Below are 10,839 nucleotides of genomic sequence, written 5' to 3'. Positions count from 1 at the left end.
ACTTTATTTGGTTGCTTTTTTCATTTTGTCCTTAGGGTATGCAAATGTTTTGCACTAAAATATCTTGGTTCGTTAGTCACATGGCATTTCTGACAGTCCATTTCTGCAGGTTTGGTCATTTGTCTTTGTATACCTCTCTATACTAATCAACTCCTTGTAAAAAATATAAATAAAAACAAACACCCCCCCCCCCCCAAAAAAAAAAAAAATAAATAAAAAATAAAAAAATTATTGTTACCGTGCCACTAGAAGTAATTTCAATTAAGGAAATAAATACATAAAACAAACAAACAATCAAATGAATAAATCCAAATAAATTAGTTGAGTTGGGTGTCTTCAGAAAAAAAAAAGCATCACAAAAGCAGAAGGGAATTTTGAGATTAAATGAAGTCAGACATAAGAATGGTATGCATCTGATGGTTTTAAAGAAATAATTCAGATGTTTCTCTTAATAGAGATGCTTGATATATTCACTCATTAACATTAAGCTCTTAACAAGTATTAGCAACATTATACATATCTGTATATTGGAGTATTTTAGCAGATATTAGCAGAATGCTTACGCCATCAGCAGAAGCGCACTAGCATAATTCAGTTAAATTGAATAACCTGTAATGACTGGGGGACATATCACCTAAGATCCTGGGACCTTTGTCTGTTTCTTCCCTGTATGGGATGGGTTTTAGGAATTAAGCCTTAACTGTGTATGTGCTTTGCTGTGTGAGGAGGGTGTATGTATTTGTTTGTCTTCTCACCACTGATAGAAAACAGTGTGTAGACAATCTCTCCTTCAGCTGAAGCCACACACTCCAGGGTGGGGTAATTGTTCTTGGTGATGTTTAAGCGGCTCTCCACCGCTCCCTTCCCAAAGGGTGGGTTAGTCATGGTGACTGTGACGACGTCCTCCTCCTCTTGTGTGGCATTTAACAAATTAGAACACCTAGAGGGTCACATAATAAACAATAATCAGGAACATGCAGCAATTGATATCAGAGGCTCCAACTCACATATGCACACACAAAAAATAACTACACACAAGTTACAACATGTAGACATGCAATTATGCATGCTCGCTTTAGCTGTTTAAAAATCATTTGCAATTGTTCTAACACCGACATACCGTATTATTGTTGCAACTAACACCAAATGAACGTTAAACAGAAAGTCAAAGGACTGAATGTCTTTCCGATGTCCCTGCATTCACGTACCAACATGTTCCAACATGCTCAACATAGATAACATGGAGGTCTAGTAGTGCTGCTTTGTCTAGGCCTTATCATAAAGACATTCCAAAACGTTTTTTTTTTCTTTTCTAACCTAAGAATCCTACAGACCACATATATGCATTAAGCTTAATTTCAGAGCAAATAGATTGTAATGTTACACTAATTCAATCTATGTATCAATTAATTGCATTTTGTAACCGCTTACCATCAATAATTGCTGATTTTATCCAAAAAAGAAAGTGGATTTCATGCTAAGACAAGGGTAAAATAAATTCCTAATGCTGATTTACATTTCACTATCATCTAAACCGCCATAAAATAACAGCAGGGACAGTTCTTAATAGAAGTTTCCTAGCTTCTAAAGTAAAAAAGTGTCTCCTATGTTTTTTTACGCAAATGGACTGAAAAGAACTGCATCAAACAATGGCAATGACTGTTCTATATATAAGGGATAATCCATGGCTAGGTGTATGACTTTAATGCACAGTACACAGGTGAATAGTCACCCTATGTGAACCAAGTTAAAGTTGATGTTGACAGTGCAAAACTAGCCTACGAATTTTAAATAATTACTAATTTGTGTTCATTTTAGTTCTTGGATCCTTAGATCTAGAATTCTACAGCTTTGAATCATACACAGAGATAAAGTAGTGCCATAGGAATGGATTCAAATTTTATAAATAGTTATGAGAGATAATGTGTGTGAATTACAGTATGTGCGTCTATGTCACGTCTCTAAATATTCAAATACAAATCTGTTGGTGTTAACTCTTTGTACTGTTTTTTATGTTATATATCTCACATCTACTGTAAAAAATTCATCTTATGCCCTGGACCATTAATCAAAATTGGCAAATCAAAAGATCGAACAATCCATTTTGCTCAATTAGAACATTAGAAAATGTTTTCAAAAGCAGTCCCACTATGTGTGCAACACTTTTTTGCATATTATATAGTTATCATTGTTAAACTTAGGCCATTAATTAAGCTGACTGGAACTACCTTTGCATTCACAGGTTTGAACGCACACCTTTCAGCTATTCAGGATCAAGTATTTAAACCAGACATTATGAACAGAACAATGTACAATACAGTTTATGTTAGAGTTGCGAAATGATGGACGCCTGATTATATGTTGAAATAATGACTCAATGTCTGCTAAGTTATAGTACGGTGTTTGTTTTGGTGGTGTTCGGGATACTGAGTTTTCGCTCACTAGTGTGTCATCTAAGAATAACTGTCCCTCTAAGTACACACTGTTCCTCTATTATCTTCCAGACTCACATGACTATTAATCACCTATCATAGGCTTATTGCTCTGATCATGATAGAGCCATTTGACCAATCCGCTTGCTCTGATCATCGAACATCACCTTAGCCTATTAAGAAAAAGATCATTTTTGCATTTTTTTTTAGTTTGATTTAGTATCAGCATTGATTGGTAGGTTGATAGGTTGATTGGTGAACAAAGATAGGACTAAAAAATATATATACTTAATTATTCCAATAATACAAATATACTCAAACGGATATGAATACCGATTGAAATATATGGTACACCACCCATTTTTTTATAAAATGTTATTTTCAGAGACTAAAAGTGCGCATCAGAATAGGGTGGGATAAGATGGAAGAAAAACTTTTTTTTTTTAGTATATGCTTAAATATGAAGCTCACAACATAAACAAAGGACATGTTTTACAAATTGTTTATAGACGTTATTTATGACATGCTAAAGCAGGCTGTTTTTTCAGTGTTTTTTTTTTAGCATTTCTGAGGGACAGAAAAACAATAAAAACACTGAGAAAAAAAAAAGCAAATCACTTCACCTGGATTTAAATTCATTTTAAAAAGTTTCAATTAATAAATAATTATTTTGTGTGCTTAACTTATACAGATACAGACATTTATTAAACTTATTCTGACTGTTTGTACACACTACATTCTTTTAAACCACACCTCTTGAATTCCCCATGAACATGACTGCTGCCTGTGGTGCACCATTTGCCTGGAAGATTAGGTTTAATATGGAAAGACTGCAATGTTCCAAAGTTTGAACATTTTGGCAATGTATGAGCATGCCTACCTGGAATGGGGTTGATCGCAGTAGTACCATGTGATCTGAGGTGGGGGATAACCTTCAGCCACACAGCGCACTTGCCCATCGACTGGACCTTCATGAGATACAATTGCTGGTTTGCCTAAAGGATAAAGCCAAATTACTGGTTAGATGAAATGTGCAATAAAAAAAGAACTTTTTATTTGGGCAATATTAAATTATTTTTAAATCTGCAGCCATAATAGATTATAGTAAACAGAGAACCAATTATGTTCGTAAACGTTTGTACAGCATATGCTATTTGACACTATAGTAACAACTGTGTAACACACTGCTGTTAGTCACATGATTAACTGAAGGAGACCCACTTCCCGACTTCCTATATATATATATATATATATATATATCATTTTTTATTTTATTTTGTTATTGACACTTACTTAGAACATGAACTTCAAAAGTCAGGTTGACACTTGCATCCCCATTGGAAGCCAGAAAAGTGTAGACCCCACTCTCTGATACTTTCAGACGCACAAGCTTCAACTGACTGCGATAACTGTGAAGAAAAAAGAACAATAAAGCATCATGTGTAAAAAAAAAACGACGAGCAGCACAAATTAATGGTGATAAATTCAAATGTGTACATCAAGTGTGTGCATACCTGTGTGCATGCGAGTGTGTGGTGATAACATGCTCAGTTGTGTTAGTGAGATTTTTCCGGTTGTAGCTCCAGGAAAAGACATGTGGTTTAGGGTAGGCTTCCAAATTCACACCCAAGGACAAGCTCTCTCCTTCTCGCACTCTCCACGTCCTGTTATCTACATGGGTCACGTTAATAAATCCTTTGCCTAGAACAGACACATGGTAAAGTTGGATAGGTGGGGAGACAGTGAAATGTGGGGAGACAAAAAAAGAATGGAAGAAAAATTTATTTTAAAAAGTTGCCTGAATGTATACCCATATATATTTGGGGCACAAACAAAGTCATGCAAATTTCTTTGGAGTATATGAACCTGACTAAGGATATTTTACTAAAGCAAAACTAAAATGTCTATGTTGTAGTGTAAATTTATGTGTCATTTGACAAGCGGCCTTACTGTAGACATCCACCCAGACGCTCTCAGCAGTAGACCCTTTGCTGTTCCATGCCTCACAGCGGTAGCTTCCCGAGTCCTGAGCTGTCACAGCTTGCATTTGGAGTGTGGCTGTGCGTTTGTGCAGGACAGGATCTGTCAAAAGTTGGGAGCTCTGCTGCACGGAAGCTTTCTGTAGAAGTACAACAGGAATATTTTCTCCAAATCAGTAAAAAAAAAAAGGGACAGACAAAAGACAGTAAGTCACATGATAGATTTCCGATTAGATTTTCTAAGCCATAAAGCAGGTTGCTTATTTTAAGTCTCAGTTTGAGATTGCCTTGATCAGTGTGCCACTGTATTACATATTGAAGCATATTAGGTTGCAACATCTTGCATCATATAAAGGTTTACAGTCCCAGTTCAATATTTTTGTAATATGTACATGCTCATATGTTGAAAATATAGTACTTACATGTAAAAAATTGCTTTTTTTATAAGCTATTATTGGTGCTGCATGGTCATTTTGTGTATGTTGTAATTATGCAGTTATTATGCAAAGTGTAACTGGGTCGTTACTTAAAATAAACTTCGAATGTGCACGGGTGTGTGTGTGTGTGTGTGTGTGTGTGTGTGTGTGTGTGTTTAAAATAGTACAGGTGTGCATGGAAGAATTTGCCTGTGCTCTTACCACACCAGGAGGTGGGAACCAGTTAACCTTGATCTCACTGTTGACATTGGAAGTGGAGCAGGTGAGTATGAGCTTCTGCCCCTGAGTTAGGAGAACTCTGCTTTGCTCCTGAAGTGTAATATTGGGCCGCGCATCTGGAACTGATAGCCAATCAGGGCAAAGAATGTTAGCAGGACAAATATTCAACAAACTTTAAGTAGTAATGTAGAGAGCAGATTAATCCAGAAAACTGAGAGAAAACTGAAAGAGAACTATCACTCACCCGCTAGCACATTAAGCATATATTCCGTAGATAGGGCTGTCTTATCTCCCAGCTTTCCACTGCAGATGTAGCATCCTTTGTAGCTGATCTGGACATTCAACAAGGAAATGCCTGTCTCAGTGTTAGCAGTGTATCTCAGCCCTGTAGGCAGTGACTGTCCATCACATGTCTTCAGTTGCAGGTTGGCCATTTTGGGGTCTGTGGCGAGGCAGGGGATTAAAGCAGTGTCTCCTTCCTTGGCCATGATGTCTGGGATGATTGTCTTTCTGAAGGCATTGTCAGGATCTGCTAAGAGGAAGGCTAAATCAAGAACCAATGAAACACAACCAAGGGTCTTAGATTAAGACATGACATTGCAGTATGAAAGAGAGAGATAGAGAAAGAGAAAGACAGAGAGACAGAGAGAGAGAGAGAGAGAGGCACCAGATTGAGAGGGGCAGAGCAAACGGTTGAGACAAAGTATGTGAGGAAGGAAACAAAATAAGACAGATAAAAAAGATTGAGCAAGCACCCTTGTACACAGAACACACCAGGTTCTATAAGATTTGGCTTATTTAAAAAGCAAATGGTCCATCATTTCATAAGCAGTCCATAGAAAAAGGGAAGAGTTATAAATGGCATACATCTGTCCCTACATGCATACATATCACAGCTAAGGAACTCTTTTACTCTTTTACAATACTCTTTTTCCTAAACACACAATAGACTATGAGAGTCACCTACCTTTAACATACACATAAATGAAACTCTTCTCTCCTGAAGACTCCTCCAAGCAAATGTATTTGCCTTGATGCTGCGGCTTTGCTTTCGGCACTTTGATGGTTGACAGTTGGTGGTCCCTCTGCTCTTCCCTTATTATCCGGGTTGGACGATCTTCCCGTAGCCAACGCACTTCTGAATCACCATGGCAATGAAGAAGGAGGTTCTTATCCAGCTGCACCTCAAGCTGGGATCCGTCTGGCGTAATTACGGGCCTGGTACTGCCTGGTTTAAAAAATAAAGAAATTACCGTATTAAACATTTACATTGATGGCATTTGGCAGACGCCCTTATCCAGAACATATTACATTTTATCTCATTCATACAACTGAGTAGAGAAATGCTCTGCTCAAGGGCCTATGAGTGGAAACTTTGTGTGACTGGGATTTGAACTCATGACCTTCAGCGCCTTAACCACTACGCTAACAACCCTTACCTAAAAATATTACTGGGTTTACAGTAACTATATTAAAAATAAACACTCAACCCTACACATATAAGAATTTAAGAGCAACCCAGTAATTACCGAACAACTAAAGAGTTGGCTGAGGTTCCCTGACAGAAATAGGATCGCTGCTCATTTACAGCACACCAAGTGTCTGAATCGATTTCTACCTTTGGAGTCATAGAGCTTTCAGAAAAGAACTTTTGTAGTATTTACTATGCTGCTCTGCATTTCATCACAGTCAGGAGATATCAGTACAGTACATATCTTACAATACATAAAAGCTTGCTTTATTTTTCTCCAAGAATTTCACCCAATTTATAATCTTCGTCAATCATCACACGTTTGTTTTGAACATTATCAGTTCCACATGTGTGTGTTGTATGTGTGTGTGTCTGTGTGTTTGAGCCATTTTTCCCAATGACCTTGGCTATGACTGAAGCTCCTCTTGCTCTTAATGACAAATTACCTTGTCATAACATGCACCGGTTTAAGTAGCTTACAAACATGTTTGGCAAAGTGGAATGGAAAAACGGTGTGTCTTCCTCTGCCTTCGCAATTCTGAACAACACAATACAAATACTAATCAACACGCCCATCAAACCTAGCCTTACAATTTCTTTTTATTATCTGATGTGTAACTATTTTTTGATGGCATTGTATTGTTCAGGAATACACTTTTAATTTGCCTTTCAATGTTTGTTTGTACAAGTTACTCCATGAATCAAATGTCAGCTGCTTAAGCGTGCAACTTTTCACAGGAATCCTCCTTGCATGTGACTGACAAACAAGCCAAGGAGTCATAACACGGATACAAATGTTTGAACAAGAATTTGCACAGAAGGACAGCATGGCATATAGTATTTTTTTTTTCTACAAAAGTAAACAGTAACCATGCATAAAATGCAAACATATACACACACAGTTACTGTTCAGCCCTTTCCACATAAAGGGTAGAAATAAACTAGCCCCATTTGTACGTTTTCATTGAAAACGTATCCACTAACTGATCGTGCTTTGCGATTGAGATTACAAGAATAACACTTTCTTATTCTGAATTACTGATAAGATTTAAAAACGGTCCAAAAAAACCCTACTGCTTCATCCGCTTCTTTATTCAGGCCTTTTGGTTTATTTATATGATTCTCAAGTATTCTGTCAATAATGTGTTAACATGTCTACTCAGTACTTATAGTAGTCATAAGGTGACGCAAAAGCAGAGCATAAAAATAAGAAAAGTATAGAAGCTAAATAGTAGGGAAATAGCTCAATCCTATGCAGAGGTATGTGTGTATGTGTGTGCATATGAATAAGCAAGTGAGAAAGAGAGTCAACAATAAATATGTCACCAGGTATATATGAGTGTGTATACTTTAGGATTATCTGCTACCGGCATGTTTACTTTGGTTTAGAGGTTCCTGGTTTATAGTAAATTTCTCTATTGTGAGATTTGACTGGTTCCTGTTGCCTGTTTTGCTTCTCAGTGGACGCACAGATGAGTGATGGTTACAGTGTGCGACAGTGTGTTAAAGACCTGTGAAGGGGGGAAAAAAGCATCCAAACTATAGGATCTGGACAACAATCTAGTGCTGCTTGAAGGAAATCTTTATAAGTCATGTACTAGAACAATTTTTTTTTTTATATTTAAATGTTCAATATTTATTGCAGTTTACCAAGGATTACGTTTTTTGTTACTGACAAAGCTGAATATAATCTGGCTATAAAAACTTCTTGGGTTTGGCAGCTTTGTTTCCTTGCATATCAACATGCATGTTTCTATTTTGATGCTATGTGACAAGGTTAATTATCAGATGTGCAAAACAAATTATATGTAATTAATATGAATTAATCATGTTTTCAGGTATAAATCATTGTTCGGCTACGAAGACTCACTTAGAACTCACTAAGAATAGCGAGTTGCTATGTCAGGTATGTGGGCACCCAAACAACACACCCATTTGTGCATTTTTACATGCCATTGTTGATTTAATTCTCTTTTTGCTGTTTTTAAAAGTTCCACTGCTCTGGAAAGGGTTTCCACTGAATTTTGGAGTGTGGCTGTGGGGATTTGTGTACGTTTATCTACAAGAGTTTGAGTGAAATCAAGTACTGATATCTGTAAGGAGGTCTGGAATTCAGTCAGTGTTACAGTTCATACTGAAGGTGTACAGTGGGATTGAGGTCATTGCTCTGTGCAGAACATTTGAGTTCTTCCACTCCAACTTTGGGACAACATGTCATCATAGAGTTGACATAGAACAAACATAAAACATTGCCAGTAAACGCTAAGTGGTAGCTTACAGATGAAGATGGAATTCTGACTGGAAGATCTGGAGTTCAAATCCCAACACTACCATGCTTCTATTGCTGGGTCCATCTGCTCAATTGTGTCAATGTAAACACATAAGGGTGTAATAGACAGGTGTCTACACACTGTACTTTTGGCTAACCTACATATATGATAGAAAGCTTTGAATTTTATTCAAAAGTATAATGTGGTTTAAATTAAGTGTTCTACATTACACCAAGCAGCACAAAAAAAAAAAAGAAAGCCCAATAATGTAGTACTACCTTGACAATCACTTGACATACTCGTACTACCTTTTGACTGTTCAACTCAACCTAAAAAAGATCTTATATTAAAGTAGTCTTTTTAATTTTCCCTATTTAACTGTTTGCAAAAAAAAAAAACTTGTTTAAACAAGATATGCTGTTGCCTGAGAGGAAAAACAGGTTGCCGTGACAAAAAGTGCAATCACACCGGTGATTGACGGCCTGACTTTAATGGCATGGATTGGCAAATAATCTGGTGAAAATGTTTTGTTGCAGTAGAAGAGCTGACATATACACACATATTCGATTACTGCATCATATTTAAAGGAGAGAGGCAAATAATTGTTTGTCTCTTTTTGTGTTAATTAAACCAGTCGAACCTGTTGCAAAACTACTAAATCGCGTGCATTGCCATAGTAAGAGGCCGTATTTGCATTGTGCTGGCTTCTGCAATTTCAATGTAAAAAAAAAAAAAAGATTTATATATAAATAAAATATCGCCAAAAGAAATAGACTTCTGTATGTGGCCAAAGGTATTTGTACAGATGACCATCATACCTATCATTCCAACACTATGGGCATTGTCCCCCTTTTTGTCTCCATTCTTCCGGGAAGCCTTTGCACTAGATTTTAAAGTGTCTTTTCATAATTTAGCTGCTACAGGAGCATTGAGAGATCACTGATGTTGGTAAGGAGGTCTGGGGTTCAGTCAGTTTTTTCAGTTGAGTCACGGATGCACAGTATAACTATGTTGACAATGCTTTGTGCGCACAGGCATTGTGATTATGGAACAGGGAATGGAAAGCCCAAATTTAACGGAATATCCAACGCAGTTGAGTGACAACTTTGTAGCAACAGTTCGTGGGAAATAAAATGATGAGCTTAATGATCAATGATCTCCACAAACGTTTGGTTACATAGTGAATGTTTTTTATTTTTCCTATCGTTGTCTTTCAATGCATCTAACTGATGCATATCTGTCATGTACTTCCTTATGTAACAACTCAATGCCAAATACAGAATCCGAATGAACAGAAAACAGCTGGGATAAGGGTTTAGCAAAAAAACACGTTCCAATACAGAACACTAAAGTCAAAACTAATTATTTGCAACCGTAGTTTTTCGATAAGATGCATGCGAATCAGACAACACCTTACAAAGATAATAAAAAAAAGAACATTATATATTTTAAATATACTCAGTTTGCATAGGTTTTTTCATAGGTCTTTCTTCAATGAAACCCTACACCCGTCATGTGACCTCGATGACCAAAACCACAATGGGCCAGTTGGTCTGCAAAATCGCTTTAGACTGGTGGAATTCATTGAGTTTATGTGTATATAGCTGATTTGTCTGCGCCAGCTGATGTATGTCTGAACATTATTTGGCTCTGGAAGCAGTGTACGACCTGGAAAGACCTCCTGACATCCTGCACTATCAGTCTTAACGCCGTCGTTTGAGCGAGAAGGTCTCCATCCAAAAGTAAACTAGCTGGTTCAGTCGGTGTGTTCTCCACACTCCAACTCCACACTGCTGTCTTGGCCTGAGTCCAACTATTAAAGCGCCTTCGACGTTTTTTATCTTCAAGTATGGCCGTTCATTATAATGCAGCCTGCGGCTTATCTGGCAACCTCCAGGAAAATAAACAAGCCAGAAGAAAAAAAAAGGTGCATCAGAAAAACCGGTTTGGTCCCGTGAAGAACACAGTCTACATTTACTGCTTTGTGTTGCTGTTGCTACAGCAAGTCAAACAATCGTCTTAGCATTTAAA

At 37.2% G+C, this 10,839-nt stretch overlaps 2 protein-coding genes across 4 annotated transcripts in view; one reads left to right on the top strand and one right to left on the bottom strand.

The window, feature by feature from the left end:
- The window catches only part of LOC310738110 (uncharacterized protein), a 234,317-nt gene that overhangs the window by 114,888 nt on the left and 108,590 nt on the right, over positions 1–10,839 (top strand). The gene's annotated exons all lie outside the window — the stretch shown is intronic.
- kita (KIT proto-oncogene, receptor tyrosine kinase a) overlaps positions 1–10,839 on the bottom strand; it is a 28,559-nt gene that overhangs the window by 15,750 nt on the left and 1,970 nt on the right. The window contains exons 2-9 of one of the 3 annotated variants that reach the window (XM_083563002.1): positions 6,035–6,295; positions 5,312–5,611; positions 5,050–5,189; positions 4,383–4,551; positions 3,947–4,133; positions 3,726–3,841; positions 3,313–3,427; positions 756–940 (exon numbers count right to left, since the gene is read on the bottom strand). In XM_083563002.1, the coding sequence (XP_083419128.1) occupies positions 756–940; positions 3,313–3,427; positions 3,726–3,841; positions 3,947–4,133; positions 4,383–4,551; positions 5,050–5,189; positions 5,312–5,611; positions 6,035–6,295 (1,473 nt within the window). The remainder of the gene's footprint in view (positions 1–755; positions 941–3,312; positions 3,428–3,725; positions 3,842–3,946; positions 4,134–4,382; positions 4,552–5,049; positions 5,190–5,311; positions 5,612–6,034; positions 6,296–10,839) is intronic. The other 2 variants (XM_083563003.1, XM_083563004.1) reach the window with 2 other exon arrangements.

Source organism: Silurus aristotelis (genome assembly GCF_946808225.1).
Source record: "Silurus aristotelis genome assembly, chromosome: 15".
Lineage (NCBI taxonomy): Eukaryota > Metazoa > Chordata > Actinopteri > Siluriformes > Siluridae > Silurus > Silurus aristotelis.
The sequence above is the reverse complement of the archived record's forward strand: the minus strand, read 5'-3'. Positions and strand labels throughout refer to the sequence as shown.